Source organism: Stegodyphus dumicola, chromosome 6 (genome assembly GCF_044657685.1).
Source record: "Stegodyphus dumicola isolate Sdum_Otavi_A_Nest chromosome 6, ASM4465768v1".
NCBI lineage: Eukaryota > Metazoa > Arthropoda > Arachnida > Araneae > Eresidae > Stegodyphus > Stegodyphus dumicola.
Genome location: NC_140773.1, coordinates 218,823,719 through 218,844,435, shown reverse-complemented (window position 1 = coordinate 218,844,435; position 20,717 = coordinate 218,823,719). Strand labels below are relative to the sequence as shown.

The 20,717-nt window shown below is 34.6% G+C and overlaps 1 protein-coding gene across 1 annotated transcript in view; it reads left to right on the top strand.

Moving 5' to 3' along the window:
• Nucleotides 1-20,717, top strand: part of LOC118189651 (uncharacterized) — a 56,452-nt gene that overhangs the window by 14,663 nt on the left and 21,072 nt on the right. The window contains exon 2 of the mRNA XM_085819530.1: nt 19,160-19,676. Coding sequence (XP_085675656.1) covers nt 19,160-19,676 — 517 coding nt within the window. The remainder of the gene's footprint in view (nt 1-19,159; nt 19,677-20,717) is intronic.

Genomic DNA, 20,717 nt, shown 5'->3' with positions numbered 1-20,717 from the left:
AATTTTTCTCTTTTCGCATTTAAAAATGCTAGATGACTTAGGGGATCTTGTCCCACTGTTGATAATAAATAGTCAAAATTTATTTTAATTTGCTGAACGAATGTACATTTGATAATTAAATAGTAAGGAGTATTTGAAGTGTGACTCGTAGGTTTGGATAAACATTTTCTCCATAGCTATGTAGTAGAGTTTTAGGTTCAGTTTCTTTTCTACTGCAGAGTAATATCTTGCAGTCACATTCACTGCTCAAAACAATTAGGGGATATTGTGAGTTCGGTATGAAATAACCATATAATCGACAACCATTTTAACAAGAAGAAATAGAAGAGATTATAAAGGAAAATTATAACCTTTACAAAATATGCAAATTTAGTCTGTTACATTGAAAACTATGCTCATTAGATAAGGAGCGACCTGCAGCATTCCTTTGTAGTAGGAGGTTAAAAACAATTGACACGCGTTGAATGCTTTGTAGCAGTGAATATACCACGTCTCAGCAAGATGACTTAGTTGAATCGGTAGTAAGGAAGGTCATCAGTTATTTACAGGAGAGTCAAATGAAATCCATTGTAGTGGAAATGTTTGGAGTTTCCAAAAATATCATTTCCAGGCTATAGAATCGTTTTTAGAAATTGGATATGTTTGAGAAATTTGGGACAAGGTCGTGTTATCGTTTTAAAATAAAAAGTGGGAGCTATATGCGCATTTTGTTTAAAAAAAAACTAAAAATGTATCTCTATTTTAGATAAATAAAGTAGTCAGAAAGAACTTTTTGTATACGGAGATATTTGGTGATGTACTGCAAACATTTTATTACACATTTTATCAGACAAATCAAAAAATGAATAATTATATTACAATAATTATTAAGGTGAATCTTCGGATTATGGTCACTTGGCGATTTTTTGGCGACCAACCCTGCTACAGGAACCTGCTATTTTTTTTATTTTTTTGGGGGGGGACGCTGTTTTGTTTTCACGAAGTAAAGGCATGTTTTTTTTTTTTTTTTTTATTCAACATTTTTTCCAACAATCTGCTAGCCGAATTACGCTTATACTAGAACTTTTATAGAACAAAAGTGCTTAATCATGACGAAGATTAGGTGTGAAATTGGGAGAAAGTGCAGAATCGCCCACTGCTTCGCACGTTTTTAAGAATTGTACGTGGTATCCATGTACATGTCGACCTATTTTCACTTTTAAAAAAAATCCCGGAATTGCACAAAAATGGCATTGCGCACACTCTTGACTTTATCCATGTACACATCAACCTATTTTCATGTAAAAAGTCAAAAAAATTGACAAGAATCCAATTCTTCTTACTCTTGTAAAAAGCGCCAAACAAATAAGTGGGCGAATCTGCACTTTAGCAGTGAAATTATTTCTAAGTGCTTGTTAGTTAAAATCACGATCGGAATTTTCCAGAAAATGTCACATGACAGTCTCATGATCTCTCATTTCTCTGAGACAAAATATTCTGTGTACTTCTCAGTTTATTGCTAAAGTCCTACCTAGTAAGCTTTGTCACCTTACCAAAATGTCTCCAAACTACCTGTTACCTTATTCCAAAGATTAGCCATTATTAATTTTAAATATATTTTTAAGAAATCGATCAAAATAAAAACTGAAATTTTCCGAAAAATCTTGGATGGAGACCACTTGGCGCCCCTCTGCGAGCGGCCCCTGGTGCATCATACATCCCCTTGTCCTCCTCGCTACACCACTGCCCACAAACTATGTAAATAGCTGTTGCTTCCATAACATTTTACTTAATAACAGCCAGTAAAGTTTTGGGGAAAGTGAAGAATCGCAGACTGCTTGGCGTGTTTTTCAGAATCGCCAATTTGACATGCTCTCATGTCGTCTCTTGGAGTTGCAACCGTTCCAGAAGACACTACGCGAGGAGCAACATTTACAGTGGCAAACAAGTAAAATAAATACAAAATAAAAGTTGAAGCAAAACTTTAAAAGCTGAAAATCCTTTAACCCTTTTAAGATCATATACCAGCAGTTTGTCAATTTTTTAACCTCCTAAAATGTGTTAATTTTTCTACACCAAGAGCTGTAATCTTGTGCTTCTAGTGTTTGCTTTTGATTCTAAATGGCAGCAAGTGTCCTACGAATGCTCAATATTTCACAGTTATGAAATTAATAAACCTCGTTCAAAAATTAAAAAGGTATGTTTTGATATTCATAAATTTTATGGGAGGGGAGGAAAAAATTAAAAATTTTCAAATATATGACACACACAAGCTGAACCTTATATATTTACTGCATTTCAATCAAAATTAATAATTAAAAGAAGATTATTTATACATTTTGGTAAAATCCTAGGAGAGACAAACTGGGAAAGGGCAGAATCTCCCATGCTTCGTGCGTTTCTCAAAATCGCCAACTTGAAAATAACAAGTCAAAAAATTGCACAAACTCGGTATCCATGTACACATCACCCGATTTTCACTTTAAAAAAAAAATCCCAAAATTGCGCAAACTTGGCATTGCACACTCGACTTTGTCGATGTACACATCGATACGTGCCATATAAGTGGGCTCTGCTAGATCCAACCTGTTTTTAATACCTGCGCCCCTAAGCTTCTCCTTCTCTACTGTGTGAGATGACAGAACTTCTTTATATTATAATAGTTTATGATGTAATAATTTGTTTATTATTAATTTACAAGTTGTTTAGTATTAAATATTATGTTCGGGGTGGATGGGGTGTTTACTGACCCTGTGCTAGGACTGAATACAAGTACAGTCAAAAATCGTTAATCCGGACTCGTCGGGACTTCGGTCATTCCGGATTATAGATCATCAGTTTAAATCTCGTAAGATGGCATGCAGAAATTCTAAAATTAAAAATATGAAACCGTAATTTATGAAATGAACAATTATGATCTAAAGGGTATTAAAATTTACAAAAAAAAAAAAAGCTTGATATTTATTCGTTTACTTTATTAAACATTTCTTTCAATGTAAGTTGTTAAGTTGCTTCGTTTTATGTGATAATACTTTCTCTTTAATTCTATAAACAGACATAATTTCTTGTTCAGTTACAAAGTTCTGCTGTTCAAGTCCCGTAATTGCTATGCTGAGAATACCGACTAACTTGTCAATCGAAATTTTTTCGTTTTCACTAACCTCTCTGTCACCTTCTTCATGTCTTTATCCATATTTTGCAGCAATTCCACTTTTTGTTTGATGAACATTGAAACATACTTTCGTTTTGTAGATCCTTTGGGAGCTCCAGCATCGGAAATTCTATTTGACATAATCAAAAGTTCAAGTTTACTTTTATAAAATTGCTCTTACAGTCTGCAAAAAATAATAAGTCGGATCCAATTTGAAGATTAAGGAACAACGCAATCCTCAACATTAACTGAAATAGATAATTAGATAATTTTAGCTTATACCGTCCGTTATACATAAAACGTGCACGCGAAAACGTATTCTGCGCTTGCGTACACGCATATGCGCAGTCGTAAAGGTCTTATGCGCATGTGTCAACGCGGCGCATGCGCAGAAAGTTTTTAGCTTTGAGGTCTGGATTATAGATCATTCCGGATTATGGGTGTCCGAATTAACGACTTTTGACTGTATGTTATTTTCTTTTTATTCTTTGTTTACTCCACTCAAGTTTCTCATTTGCCTCTGTTTAGCTAAATTTTTAATTTCAGCACTTCACCCTTTCCCACGGACACATTTCAACAATTCTTGTCTGGCATCAAAACTTTACACAGCTGTAGGGTTTAAGTGTGGTAAGTTAGGCCTTAAAGACATCCGTTATTTTGTGTTTCTCAAAATCCTGCAATGCAGCAAAAATGAAAAGAAGTGACTGATGTGCAGGTGTCAGACCATCTTCACAAAGGAACTGATTACTTCACACGAAGGGAAAGCTCACTTAAAAATATGGGAAATGGAAATACACTTTAGCTCCATCTCTTAGTGTAATTGAAAAACTGCTGATTTGAAAGCAGGCTTTTATTCTTTAGGGTATCTTCTTTGTTACTTTCAGATTACTTTTGTTAAATTTACCCCCCACCCCATATATTTTTTTAATTCTCATTAATGTGGCCCGGAAACATAGATTTCTGAAACATCCTCATAACGATCTTCATAAAATTGTTCCTTGGGCTTTGGATCTCTTAAAGTTGGGGTGTAAAGTCCTGCAATATCGTCAAAAAATCCTTTAAACACGTCATTCTTAACAGAGTGGGCATGACGTATTTAAATACTTACTATACAGATATTGTAATACTCCACATAAATTCATACAGATGTGAATCAAGCATTTCTTCAGTTCGATTTGTAGAATTTCCAAGTACAGTTACGAAGTCCATAAACCGGATTCGTCGCGACTTCGGCGATTCCAGATTAGGGGTTTTTCCGGATTATAGATCATCAGTTTAAATTTGGTAAGATGGCATGCAGAAATTATACAATTAAAAATATGAAATCTTAATTTATGAAATAAAGAGCAATTATGATCTAAAGGGTATCAAAATTTACCAAAAAGAGCTTAATATTTATTTGTTTATTTTATTAAACATTTCTTTCAATGCAAGTTGTTTTAAGTTCATTCATTTTTTGTGCTAATACTTTCTCTTTAATTCTATAAACAGACATAATTTCTTGTTCAGTTATAGAGTTCCACTGTTGAAGTCCTGTAATTGCTGTGTCGAGAATACTGACTAACTTGTCAATCAAAATATTTTTCATTTCCAATAATCTATGTCACTTTTTTCTATATCGGAAGCGGTATTTCGCCATCCGTTAAATGATTGATGATCGGGGCATTGCCGTCACAATGAAAAACATCTGTTATATTATCTTCATTTATTACCGCTTCTCCACATTTCTTTACAAAATCCAATAACTGAAAAATTTCACCTTTAGTTTGCTACGTCCGAAAACCTTCAAATTCGCGACTATCATCTTCATCATCCTCACCATGAAATATGGTAGCTGGCCGTAAATTATGCCAAGCATTTTTTAACGTATCTGGAGATACATCCTCGCAACACACATGCTTAAACGTGTATTAACGCGTATGCGTAAAGCAGCCAAAAAAAAAAAAGAAGAAGAAGAAGAAGTTTGTGGCTTTGAAGTCTGGATTATAGATCATTCCGGATAATGGACGTCTGGATTACGAACTTTGTACTGTACTTGTTTGATTCCTGCCCACACCGTCCCCAATTGTATTAGTATGCGCACCTGTTACCGGGCGCACATACGTCAAGCTGTTGTTTACCTCGGAATGCCAAAATCCTTTGTCTTCTAGACATTTATAAGCAGCCCAACAGTCAGAAATGATTGTGATGCTGGGCAATACCCATTCACTAATTACATCAAGTAAGCAGGCACTCATTCAATTCAAAACCACTCTAAGAAAACATCTGTCCATATCTCTCAATTCTTCCAAACACCCAGCTTCCTTTCACGGGCCTACCTCTTCCATACTTCATCTTCCCAAACTTACTTCATCAACCTCAACAATCTTTCACACTTTTCCAATTTTGCAACTATCTCTCATCATAGCATGAATACTAGAAAAAATTATATCAATCGACTACCGTGTGATTAGAAACACTCAGTTCTTTGATTGCATATTTCTGAGGGCACCTTCCAAACCACTTTTGCATCACTAACAGAACTGTAAACATATTCAAATTACTCACACCAAGACCCTTTCCTTACATTCCTACACACATCATGCCTTTCCTCTTTCACACTAGACAGATTCCTCAAAACCATCATTTATTGCCTTTTTACCCTTTCTTTCTCTCAACTTCATGTTTTCCCACATTTTGGACCTGCATATGATGATCCAATCAGCCCTTTGTTTATACATCATGTTAACACAGCTTTCTTTCCTAATGCAGGCATCATGGCAAAAAAATCTTTCAGAATATTCAGCATACTTCAACATGCATTCATTCACATTTTCAACAATACTAATATCACTGGAGGCCATTGTAAGTATCTGGAAATATTTATGTAAAGAAAAATTAATTTACCTGAAACGAAGTAATCCGCTCCGCTAGGCTTAGCCAAAGAACGATAAGTACCGAATTCTTAAAGGATTGTTTGAAATAATCTGCAGCTCTACCATCTGTTACCATTTACACTAATCAAATTCTCAATTTAAAATACATTCTGAGCATGTGCGAAAATGCTCTGAAATTCGTGCTAAAAAAGTCGGAAATTCTCAATTTAAAATACACACTGAGCTTGCATGAAAATGCTCTGAAATTCGTGCTTCTCCAGAATGATGAAATCAACTTGGATACCACAATTGGTGCATTTATTCGTAAAAAGCGCCAAATACAGTGGATGGACAAAAATATGGAAACACCTTGTGAAATGCATGTTTGAAAAGAAAGATTGATTTTAATGAAATATGTAGGTGGCGCTGGCGTTTTTGACTACTGACGCCACCTATACAACTTCGTAAATGTGCTAAACAGTTCAGTTGTTGTCGGAGTACTGTTATGTGAGGTTGTCATTGCATTATGTCAGAGTTAACAGACTTCGAACGTGGGCAAATTGTTGGAGCACGTATGGTAGGTGCTTCCCTAAGCAAGGTAGCCGAGGTGTTTAGTGTTTCAAGAGGTACTGTATCGAAGATTTATTCCGCATATTTGAAAAGCGGAAAAACATCATCTGCTAAATCACAGCGCGGACAAAAGTGTGTCCTGAGTGATCATGACAGACGATCATTAAGAGCAATTGTGACGAAAAATAAGAAGACCACAGCTGCAAAAGTTACTGCTGAAATGAATGTTGTGTTACCGAACCCTGTGAGTACCAAAACAATTAGAAGGGAGCTTCATAAACAGGGAATTGCTGGCCGTGCTGCAATTGAGAAGCCACTCATCAGTGATGCTAATGCCCGTAACAGGAAAAGGTGGTGTTTAAGTCATAAAGCCTGGACTATAGAGCAGTGGAAGCAAGTAATATGGTCTGACGAGTCTTCTTTCACATTGTTTCCCACTTCTGGCCGAGTTTACGTCTGGAGAACGCCATCTCAAGCCTATAATACAGACTGCTTGTAGCCAAGAGTGAAACATGGCAGGGGTTCTGTTATGGTTTGGGCAGCCATATCGTGGTTCTCTGCTAGCCCCATGATTACTGTGTCAGGGCACATGACTGCCAAGACTTATGTGAACATTTTGGCCGATCAAGTTCATCCCATGGTACAAACTTTGTTCCCTGATGGTGATGGTGTCTTCCAAGACGACAAAGCCCCTGTTCACACAGCTCACATTGTCCAGGACTGGTTTTCTGAGCACAAGGATGAGTTGTCCCATCTCCCCTGGCCACCACAGTCACCAGACCTGAATATTATCGAACCTTTGTGGTCTACATTGCAACGGAAAGTGCGTTCTCGTTATCCACCGCCAACATCGTTATCTGAACTTGCCACCGTTTTGCAGGAAGAATGGTATAATATTCCCTTGGCAAACATACAGGAACTGTATTTATCCATTCAGAGAAGACTGCAAGCTGTTTTGGATGCCAATGGGTTTCCTACACCATATTAAGCAAAGAAACATGTTTTTTTAAAGGTGTTTCCATATTTTTGTCCAACCCCTGTAAGTGGGCAATTCTGCATTTGACCCAAAGTTTTTGCTGATCGATCAGGAACTGCAGTTAAAAAGCATTCATTGGATTCTCTGGTAAACCTCCGAAAAGCATTGTTGTGAAAGACCCACCCAACATTGTTCTCTCACCTAGTGAAAAGTCATTAGTCTGTTTTGACAAAGTTGTTGCTTCCACTGATTTTTACAGTTTGCTGGCTACTGAGTTTGGCTGTGCAAACCTCCCACATATAACTGTTTCAGTCAACAGCCGTATTATGGTTCATCTTCGAGTTGTCATTCACAAAATTCAATTATTGTCATCTCCTGGAACCCAAAATATATAAACCTCATGACTGTAAGGAAAAGGATTTTGGAACATTCAAACCAATTTTGCTTTGCAATCCAATCCTTTTTTCTGTTTGCAAGATCCTTTCCTGCAATGCCATTTCACCACATTTTGTTCAGAACTCAGTTTCATTTCATGGTCTTTCGAGCACAACTGTTTATTTTTGATTATGCCTCTTGTTTGAAATATATATCATTCGCAGACTTTTCATCCATGGGCAATTTCCAAATTATGAAATCCATGCCAAACGGGTGGAGGGGAATGCTTTAAATAAATATTTATTTCTTGCGAAAAATTCACAGGTGAAAAAGAACTTGTGAATTTTGTTAGATTTACCCATACTTAATTAAACATCACTAGTGTCAGTAATAGTTTGACAATTTTTTTATGGCACCCAGAAAAGGAGGAGTACCAAAAAAAGTTCATGAAATGCTTCTAGGCATTACTCTACAGTTAGTAGTAATGCCTAGAAGTAGTCAAATAAAAAGGAATTTCTGACTGTAGATTAAACAACAAGCAAGGAAAGCATTGATCAAGCTTGTAATCAAGAAATAGCAGATCGACTAAACAATGGACAATCTTTCTGCTGACTAGAGATGTTAAGTTTTGAAATTTGAATAAATCAACTGGAAGAAGTGTGTTTAAAGTTCTTTGTGTGCTAAACTTGTTGAAATGCAAAGCAATGAGACTTAAGCCACAAATTCTAACATTCATCCTTTAATTTTAGGGTATTATAAAAGCTTTCAAATATCCTCACAGAAAAGAGGTTTAGTAAATGAGCAACCATATTGAATTTTGTGAAACTGTAAGCACTTTAAAAGAGATAAGTAAGTCTATATATGTGCTAGAAACCATACATATTGTAATCAATGCATGGTTAAAAATCAGTTTAAAATTAGTTAAAATCAGTTTATTAATGTTTAAAATCAGTTAGAAACTATTTTTGAAAAATTCGCTTTTTATGTAAAAAAAACCTCAGAAGAATTGAAAACTTTAGCTGCTTCAGGTATTGGTGGGGGCAGTTATGAGGATTCATTTTTAGAGTGTGTATCAATTTACAACAATATTTTAGGACAGTGTGTATAATTACTGCTGTGAAAGTGTTAAAAGAACTGCAGAAATTAACAGCAAAAGTGATAACTTGCTGTCATCAATTGAATCTACAAAAGCACTGCAAATTAAAGGAAAATGTTTTAACTGAAAGGTGCCGATCAAAAAAGCTATCGGCAGTTTTGCGAAATTGAGAATACAATTGAAAAACTGTTGCTGAACAATATGAAACAATATCCTGCCGTCAGCTACAGATATTTGAGTGACGAGGTCTTCAACTCGAAGAACTGCCATCTCATATAGTATAGTAGACTCTTCATGTGACCCCAGAAGAAGGAAGTCCGTGTGTGAAAGGTCCGGTGATCTGGCAGGTCAATGAATTGCACCATGATGACCTATCCACTGCTGTCCAAAGGTTACATCAAGGTGACAGCGGATGTCAGTTCAGTCGTGTAATGTGGAGGAGCCTCGTTATGCTGATACCACATGGATAGGCGCAATGACGGAGGAACATGTCCTTTGTCAAGAAGTTTGGGCAGGACTTAGTGCAAGGAAATCAGGTATTCCTTATCATCGAAAGGACTGCGTAGAAGGAATGGTTCAAAGAGTTAGTATCCGAGAATGCAGGCCCAAACATTGACCAAGAAATGCTCCTGAGCTGCACATGGTTGCATACGATGAGGGTTCTCCAAATCCCACTCATGGGCATTATGCTGATTGAAGGCTCCCTTACGTGTGAAGTATGCTTCATCTGTGAACAATACGGACACTGCAACTGCGCTGTCTGTAGCACTCAGTTGCAGGAACCATGTAGCAAACGTAGTGGTGGATAATCTTCAGATTAGTAACTAGACAAAATGAAGATAGTATGCACTCATTTGGTTTGCTGCGAGTATCCTCCAGACAGTGGATTGAGATTAACCCATTTGTTGGGCTATCGAGTATTCATATTTGGATTGTCTTCTGCCAGACATAAGACCACCTCCTCATTGCCAGGGGTTCTGGTGGTTCGCTGTCGATTCATTGTAGCTTTCGTTAAACAACCAGTATCACTTAACCTTCGGTTCAGACTTGTGAAGGTCATGTGATGTGAAGCACGCTTGTTTGGGTAACATTCCTGGTACAACCACCACACAGTGTGCCTGTTACAATCCGCAGCTCCATACATGATCAGTATGTCGACTAATTCATCGTTTAAATACATATTCATCCTACTTCCTTGGGAAAGGGTTTGCAAATGACGACTTTCACCAAGATCGCTATTCATGCAATCTTCTGTTTAGCACCATCTACTGCAAGACTGCCAGAAGGAATCTTCCAAAACGTAAGGAATTCAATGCAGTGGCACCGTAAGGCCTGCCAACGACTTCTGGTCGTAATTTCGAACAACTGTTATAGTGCAAACTTTGAATAAAATTATTTTTCTGTCCCCATTAATGTGTTATTATTTCTGTTCTTTTTCACTGCTTCTTTGCACCACAGCTCGCAATTATGGCATTTGCAACCCTGCAATCCTGTGTGATTCTGAGTCATCTCTATATCCCCTACACACCCTGCAAGTTTGTCAGACTGGAAGTGAATCACTCTATATGTATATATTGCATTAAGAAATCTCTCTTTGTTTACATAACAGCACTGAGAGTAAATAAAGAAGACTCCTAAAATGTCATGGATGGTTTTGTGTAGAGAAAAACATGAACTAATATAATTTTAAAGTGTTGGAATGAAATTTTTACTTAAAAAATTAACATTTATACATATCATCATAGTATTTTAGTGTATAGCCTTATATATTATTTTGACATTTTTTAGCTATATGCTTGCATATCAAGAGGCGTGGCAAATTCAAAAATCACCCCAAGTGGCAAAACTTCAGGCTACACAGCTGTATGCAGGGCCCAGTTAATGATACCATAAATTTTGTATACTTTTAAATTCACATATTATTTTATAGTAATTAGAGGCTGGTGACAAAAATGAGAACTTTTTATTATTGAGATGTCAGAAAAAATGTCATTATCTTCACGATCAGAGATAAAACTTCAATTGGATGCCCAGCCATGTGGATCTTAAATGAAATTAGCTGGTGGATATCGCAGCTTGAACTGTAGAGGACTCATGAGATGAAAACATTCCTATAACAGAATTTAAATATTAATTCAGAAATCAAACAACAATTTAAATATGTCATCAGACAAAGAATACATATAAAATGGCATCAGTTCTGGGACACACAAACCCATAACATGCTAAAGAGGGTGAAACCAGGGGTATAATATTTGAAATTAACTAAAAAATAGGAGGAAAAAGTTATATTAACTAATTTAAGAACAGGGCACCTCAGACTCACTTATGAGCATTTAATTGGAAGGGAGAAGTGATTCTATTTGCATTGACTAAGGTATTCAACACCATCACATATTTTATTAGAATACCCAGCTTTTAAGGATTTGTGAGTAAAGTATTTTAGCAGTTGCACATCATTGACAAATTTAATTGATGTTTTTAAATTTTGAACTTGAAGCCAAAGTTTATCACTTGGATTAATGCAGGGTTTGCATACATTTTATAACTTATATTTGTAATGTTTTAGGCTTTATATTAAAATCAAGAATGTTTGTTAATAAATATCTTTATATTAAATGGAACTTTTAAGGAATTGCTTTAAAAATATTATAGCATTTGTAATTGATAATTTTTACATGTCAAAAATATTTTATTTCTTTACTTTTCCAAAGCATTATAAAATAAAAATAATTAACATTGTATTCATATTTTCACAATTGTACCAGTTTGATGTTAATATTGTAAAGTCATTGCATTATACTGTAGAAGTTCAGAAATCCGCAAAGCTTGGGACCAGATGTTGTGTGAATTTTGCAAATATCAGGACAAAAAAGATAAATCATAATATTTGGACTAAAAGTGCAAAATAAATAAGATTAAATTATTAGATACATTTAATTAAATTATTATATACATTATTACAATAATTTATTATATGCATTAAATTATTATTGCATATATAAATTGATTATATTATTCATTGTATTATATGTACAAGACGGCATCAAGGTTTGCCGATTTCGCCTCGTGCAAAGATTTCCGGTGTTAAAATCACTGTTGATGTAAAATTTCAACAGCTCTTCTTTATTTTTCCATATATCATACACAGTCTGTGTCGCAATTCTATACGATTCTGCTATAAACTGAGGAGCACCTGCCTCCATCTTTTGCAAAATTTCCACTTTTTGCATTATGTCAATGCAACGTGTTTGTTTTTCAACGTTGCAAGCAGTAAAATCATGAGTACATTTCTTATCTGTCATTGTATTAAAAAGGCCTGAAATTTAAAATATTCTTAATTTATCCACAAAATGTGCGGATAAAAAAAAAACTGCAGCACTAAACAGTCTCGTTAAATAACAAAGCTCAGAAAATACATAAATGTGAATCGTGAATTTGAAAGAAGAGTTGAGTGAATCGTCTGCTTTTTTACCTCAATGCAGATGAGGGAAAAAATTTTTTATCATGATGTCAATAATTTGGTATTTCCATTATGACTCATTATTATTTGGTAATTATAACATCATTATTCGTTAAGTATTTTTCCTTCGATATTTCGTACACCATGTTGCGGTTTCCGGAACCTATAAACTGAATGTTTATATTTTGAGAGGCGACGCGGATTTTTGGTATTTGACTGTATCGATGCAGAAGATTTGAAAAGTGTGCAGTGCGCTCCGCTAGGATTTGAACTCCCAAATGCACACTGAGCATGCTTCCAGCTTTACCATGAAGGCATGCAGAAGAGAGGGAGAAAATGCCTTTATACTCCACCTTTTCAGTGACGACAGGGGATTAGGGGACTCGATCACCAATACCTGGTGGTTATGAATTATCGCCCACCATCTTTTATTTCAGACACCACTCCTAATTTTTTTTTTTTTTTTTTTTTTTTTTTTAAGAATTTTTATGTCTTGAAAATGCAGAAATCTGTATTGTCCTCGCTGGGATTATAACTCCGGATCTCCCAAATACACATCGAGTGTGCTTAATCTATTTTTAACTGGATGTTTCATGAATACATTTTGTTTCAATAACCATAATTTTCAGAATTATAATATGCCTGTGATTACAGAATGTGCGTAAATGTGTTAAATTAGTTTAGACTGTTCCAGTGGAACAAAAGTCTTGTAGTTTGTTTTCAAAATTTACTTAAATTTTCAGAAAAATTATTTTTCACTATTCACAGGATATATTCATTTGCATTAATTCCATTCTGATTTTTCATAGATTAATTTTTTTCCTTCTCCTTTCTTTTAAGATGTTAAGATTGAGATGTGAAGTTCAAATAAGGTGGTTTAATAACAGAAACAAGGGCTATCGTTATGTATTCAGAAACAAGAAGACATTATTTTCATTAACTTGTTCAACGTATTTCTTGATCCTGGCATTAACACATGGATGGCTACATTGCACACGGGGATTTTTATTCATATCAAGTTTTTGGCAGTGCAAGCTTTTTTTTTTTTTTTTTTTTTTTTTCCCAAGCGTTTCTGGCAGTGCAAAGTATGGCCAGAGTGGGTATATGAGGGGGTACAACAGGACATTTGCATCCATTTTACTTAAATTATTACTATTTCAAAGGGGGGAGAATAAAGGCAGAATGTGAAATTGCCAGAAGGTGTTTGCAAGATTCTTGATTTCATTGAATTATATTTTCTTACAAAGAGGATCAACATCTAATTAAGTAGTTTTTTATTATTATTATTATTATTAGGAAGATTTTGTTATTGTTAGTCTATAGCAGCTTAAGATTTGCTCTTTTTACCTAATTTAATGTTCATCTTTCAATCAGGCCAGTACTGTGTTTTGTAGGAAAGCTGTTGTTTTCTGAAGCTGAAGTATTTCTCCATGAATTAGCTCTTTTTTGGTTTTTTTTAGTTTGAAACCTTAATAGTGGCAACTGCTGCATATATGCCATGAAACGGAACCAGTGCTTCTCATTTAGACCACACACTAATTTGATACCTAACCCCCTCTTACAATAAATGAACTTTCTTCCAACTCTTTGTGCATACGCCATTACAAGTCATTCATAAATTGACAGGCTACAATTTTTTTCAGAATCGCAACTCCAGAGTGTTAGAAATGCTGAAGATGCTTAATGGTGTTATGAGCATTAAGGAAAAGTTTATTTATGCTGTATGGTTTGGCTGGCTGAGAGATTGGCAAGATCATACCAACTGAAATTGAAACACTGTTTAAGTAGCATTATCAACAAAATGTAAAATTAATTAGAACCCCAGCGTGTAAATTTTATAGTAATTGTCATGTGTGCCTTGTGACCATACCTCAAGAATAGACCATCAGTGTACCAAGTCGTATTCAAACGTTGTGGCAGTACAACTCAAAAATGCAGATGACCTCCCAAAAAAATAATTTTGCAATCTCAGAGCATTGACTTTTAGTTATCTACTATCAATTCAGATTTTTTAGCATTTTTATCCACCTTGTGAACCCATTATAAATTTTTTCGACTCTAAATGGAGTTGTGACCCATAGGTTGACTAAAACTGACCTAACGTATTACTGTTTCTTTTTGGAACTCAGCCTGCAGCTTAAAAAAAAAGGTCAATAATTTCTGCAGAATTTGCCTATTGTTTTGCAAGATGCATTGTTTGTGCAACATGTTGCTGATTTGTTCCCTTCATAGGGCTGAGGATTGTACCATCTACTGTATTTCTTGGATTTCAGCCCTATGTCATAGGGGATTTGACTACAATTTAAATTTTGCTAGAGAAAAAATAAGCACACTCTTTACAAAACCATTTTTGTTTAAATATATAAATTTGTTATGCAGTTAGTACAATAGTAAAAAGTAAAATACAGGAACACAACCAAAAAAAAATTACAAAGAAAAGCAGAACTTCCTCAGAAGATGTATTGTATACAAGTCACTTGCCTTTTCCAGGACATTGAAAATTTGAATGTAACAGCATGGTTCTTAACCCTTTGACGCATGGTGGTCGCGCCCTGAAACCACCAATTTTTTTCTCCTCTTCCTTCCGAAATTTTTAAGTGAAAATGAATTGATTACTGATGTTTTACCTCTGCAGAATCATACATGTTTTAGGTCCTAGTATTTCAAATTGGATGCCTTTTAAAATTCGTTTTCAATGAGACAAAATAACTTCCTTTTATTAATATAAACAAATTTAAATTTCAAAAGTTATTCATCACACATCATGATTTCTATCATAACCAATAAAAAAATAGCAATAATTAAACTGCATATATATATATATAAAAAAAAAAAAAAAACCTTTATATGTATGTCTTTTCTTTTGTGGTTTCAGGGCGCGACCACTCACCACTAGGGGCTCGGTGGTCGCGCCTTGAAACCACTGCTCTTCACAATGGCATTTGCTTGCTTCTCAAATAGGAATGTTTATTTTTACCCAGATATAGATAAGGGATTTTGAAACCACAGAGTTATTTTATTACTAAACAATACATGCACTGTCCAGTAAAAAGGTCTTTCTTTTTCAGAGACTTTTCTTTGACCTCAACACACTTACTCCCTAATCTAGTATTGTGATTTTATAAATTATATTCTTTGGTTTGAATTTAATGTAAATATACTCTGCTATAATTAAAAATAGAAATCGCTTAAAGTGTTCTTTGAATTTAAAATATTTTCTGAATATTTTGGGATGAAATACGAATAAAATAAGTATGAATGGGAAACGAATGATCTGTACCAAAGCCAAAAAAGACCAAGCCCCCTCCCCATTAACATAAAAAAAACTCCACAAATTTCATGTGCCAGATGAAAAGAAACTAGATAACGCTGGACATATACCAGTGAAATTTAGATCCAATCAGTGTGCATTTTGTAGCATAAAAAAGAAACCTCATAGGAGAAGATACATGTGTGAAACGTGCAATGTGGGTCTATGCATGTACCAAAAAGATGAAACATGCTGTCACAAAAAATATTTGTTCTTGATTTCATTGAATTATATTTTCTTACAAAGAGGATCAACATCTAATTAAGTAGTTTTTTATTATTATTATTATTATTAGGAAGATTTTGTTATTGTTAGTCTATAGCAGCTTAAGATTTGCTCTTTTTACCTAATTTAATGTTCATCTTTCAATCAGGCCAGTACTGTGTTTTGTAGGAAAGCTGTTGTTTTCTGAAGCTGAAGTATTTCTCCATGAATTAGCTCTTTTTTGGTTTTTTTTTAGTTTGAAACCTTAATAGTGGCAACTGCTGCATATATGCCATGAAACGGAACCAGTGCTTCTCATTTAGACCACACACTAATTTGATACCTAACCCCCTCTTACAATAAATGAACTTTCTTCCAACTCTTTGTGCATACGCCATTACAAGTCATTCATAAATTGACAGGCTACAATTTTTTTCAGAATCGCAACTCCAGAGTGTTAGAAATGCTGAAGATGCTTAATGGTGTTATGAGCATTAAGGAAAAGTTTATTTATGCTGTATGGTTTGGCTGGCTGAGAGATTGGCAAGATCATACCAACTGAAATTGAAACACTGTTTAAGTAGCATTATCAACAAAATGTAAAATTAATTAGAACCCCAGCGTGTAAATTTTATAGTAATTGTCATGTGTGCCTTGTGACCATACCTCAAGAATAGACCATCAGTGTACCAAGTCGTATTCAAACGTTGTGGCAGTACAACTCAAAAATGCAGATGACCTCCCAAAAAAATAATTTTGCAATCTCAGAGCATTGACTTTTAGTTATCTACTATCAATTCAGATTTTTTAGCATTTTTATCCACCTTGTGAACCCATTATAATTTTTTTCGACTCTAAATGGAGTTGTGACCCATAGGTTGACTAAAACTGACCTAACGTATTACTGTTTCTTTTTGGAACTCAGCCTGCAGCTTAAAAAAAAGGTCAATAATTTCTGCAGAATTTGCCTATTGTTTTGCAAGATGCATTGTTTGTGCAACATGTTGCTGATTTGTTCCCTTCATAGGGCTGAGGATTGTAACATCTACTGTATTTCTTGGATTTCAGCCCTATGTCATAGGGGATTTGACTACAATTTAAATTTTGCTAGAGAAAAAATAAGCACACTCTTTACAAAACCATTTTTGTTTAAATATATAAATTTGTTATGCAGTTAGTACAATAGTAAAAAGTAAAATACAGGAACACAACCAAAAAAAAAATACAAAGAAAAGCAGAACTTCCTCAGAAGATGTATTGTATACAAGTCACTTGCCTTTTCCAGGACATTGAAAATTTGAATGTAACAGCATGGTTCTTAACCCTTTGACGCATGGTGGTCGCGCCCTGAAACCACCAATTTTTTTCTCCTCTTCCTTCCGAAATTTTTAAGTGAAAATGAATTGATTACTGATGTTTTACCTCTGCAGAATCATACATGTTTTAGGTCCTAGTATTTCAAATTGGATGCCTTTTAAAATTCGTTTTCAATGAGACAAAATAACTTCCTTTTATTAATATAAACAAATTTAAATTTCAAAAGTTATTCATCACACATCATGACTTCTATCATAACCAATAAAAAAAATAGCAGTAATTAAACTGCATATATATATATATATATAAAAAAAAAAAAAAAAAAAAAAAAAAAAAAACCTTTATATGTATGTCTTTTCTTTTGTGGTTTCAGGGCGCGACCACTCACCACTAGGGGCTCGGTGGTCGCGCCTTGAAACCACTGCTCTTCACAATGGCATTTGCTTGCTTCTCAAATAGGAATGTTTATTTTTACCCAGATATAGATAAGGGATTTTGAAACCACAGAGTTATTTTATTACTAAACAATACATGCACTGTCCAGTAAAAAGGTCTTTCTTTTTCAGAGACTTTTCTTTGACCTCAACACACTTACTCCCTAATCTAGTATTGTGATTTTATAAATTATATTCTTTGGTTTGAATTTAATGTAAATATACTCTGCTATAATTAAAAATAGAAATCGCTTAAAGTGTTCTTTGAATTTAAAATATTTTCTGAATATTTTGGGATGAAATACGAATAAAATAAGTATGAATGGGAAACGAATGATCTGTACCAAAGCCAAAAAAGACCAAGCCCCCTCCCCATTAACATAAAAAAAACTCCACAAATTTCATGTGCCAGATGAAAAGAAACTAGATAACGCTGGACATATACCAGTGAAATTTAGATCCAATCAGTGTGCATTTTGTAGCATAAAAAAGAAACCTCATAGGAGAAGATACATGTGCGAAACGTGCAATGTGGGTCTATGCATGTACCAAAAAGATGAAACATGCTGTCACAAAAAATATTTGTTCTTTGAAAAAAAAAAAAAAAAAAACTTTTTTTTTTTTTTTTTTTTTTTTTTTTTTTTTAAATCCTTATTTTACTGAGTTTTGTAATCCATGTAGCCAAACGTCCTTATTATGTAGATACTTATATTTTCACTGCTGTAGAAAAATTGCATAAAAGTTTATTTTTAATTTTTTCTGATGATTTACTTTGTAAAATAATGTAAAATATATATATATTATGCAATTCTACATACATTTTTTTTTAATTCGTAAATTTTGTCATTTATTGGAAACGCGGACAGAGAAAGGTAAGTTTTTTTTCCTACATCCTAAGCGAGTTTTAAAGTCCTAGATGCGCAGTGGTTTCACAGTGCGACCACATCCCACAGAACAATGGGCAAGAGCAGATTTCTTTTAATTCATCTATTATTTATCTATAGGGTCATAATATTCAATTTCTAGTTTTTAGTTAAAAAAATTATAAAAATAATATTGTGCGTGTCAAAGGGTTAAACCTGCGGAATTTCTGATATAATTTATCTTGATATGATGCAGAAGAGTTGATTGCATTGAAAGAGGATATTCTAAATGGTCCCATCTAATGTATGCAGTCTTGTTTATATGAAAAACATTTCAATATTACTTTATCAAAAATAAATGTGCAACAAGTCTGTAGAAATACATACATATTGTTGTCATTAAGTTATACGTATGTATTATCTATATCAAAGTATGAATTTTTTTTGTAACATTATAAACCAGAAACATTCAGATGTTGAATTCAAAATCTAAATTTTTTTTAATGTTTTTATTATGCATGATGTTTTTAGATCTTAACTGTATTGAAATTAAACTGTATTTACAGATGACTCCTCCAGCCTGGGCTTTTCAAACTGAGCATTTTGAGCCACCTCCAGATGATGAACTAATATGCAGTGTTTGCCGTGGAGTATTTTGTGAACCTGTACAATGTCCTTGTCACCATGTTTTTTGTCGAGCATGCATTACAAAATGGCTTCAGACAAACCGTAACTGTCCTGTTTGTCGCAAACGTGCAACTAATTATTGCATTGAAGAAGTTGTTCCTTTGATTAGAAATATGATTATGAAACTGACCTTGCACTGCCGCAATTCAGAGCATGGCTGCAGAGAAAAATTTGCACTTGAAGGCTGTGAAAATCATATGAAAGAATGCATTTATGAGATGGTGCGATGCAAAAATAAGCCTTGTAGGCATGAATGTTTTCGCAAAGATATAGCTGATCATGAACTTAATGGCTGTCTACATCGTTATGTTAGATGTGAAACATGCTGTATGAAGATATCTTCTGTTTCACCTAACAGCCATGACTGCATCAGAGATCTCAAGCTGCTACTTAAAAGTAATTTTTATTTTATTTAAATAAAAATTACTAAAATTAAATAAATTACTTAAAAGTAATTTATTTAATTTTTATTCTGCATTTGTATTTCACTGATATAAGATTTGAAGTATCAATACTTTTCTGTTAATGGGTGCCAGATTTGGTAGCTTGTTTGTATTACATCATGAGTAGCTGTGCAATATTTTTAATGTGCATGATGCCAGTATTAATGTGCTGTGCCAGTTTTTAATATGCATAATGCAGTATTCTCTGATGCTTTTTTTTAAGCAGCTGTGTGTGGGGGAGAAGTCTTATTTTCCCCATGTTATAGCATGGTCTGTTTTTGCTTAAACAAAACATCAGAGAAGTAAACAAATTTGGCACTGCACACTTGAACGTTTTATATACACTAAAGTGACAAAAGTCATGGGATACCTCCTAATATTTTGTCGATCCTTCTTTTGCCAGGCGAAGTGCAGCAGCTCGACGTGGCATGGACTCAACAAGTCGTTGGAAGTCCCCTGTAGGAATGTTGAGCCATGCTGCCTCTATAAACATCCGTAATTGTGAAAGTGTTGAGGGTGCAGGGTTTTGGGCACGAACTGACCTCTCCATGATGTCCCATAAATGTTCGATGGGATTCATGTCGGGCGATCTGGGTGGCCAGATCATTTGCTGGAATTGTCCAGAATGTTCTTCTAACAGGGGTGTTTGTGCTCCGGGGAAACCCTGGAATTCTGGGGATTTTGAACTTTGATACCCGGAAATTCCGGGGATCATCGTTCAAAAGGAAGTAGGAATAATAATGAATTATTTATTTTGATCTGGGTAATTTTGTTTGCTTTGAAAGCAGAAAACGCAAGGTCAGTGTGTGTGGTGAAAACTTTTCCTTTCTTTCTCCAAAGGCAGTGATAATGTGTAAAAAGGGGGAAAATTCCTTATTGCGAGTTATGACTCATGCCCCAGTTCTCGGACATTCTCTTCGGCAAGTAGGCGCGGCAGAAAAAAAAGGGAGAGATTTCGTTCGACCAGATGTGCGATCACGTGATTCTGGGTTCA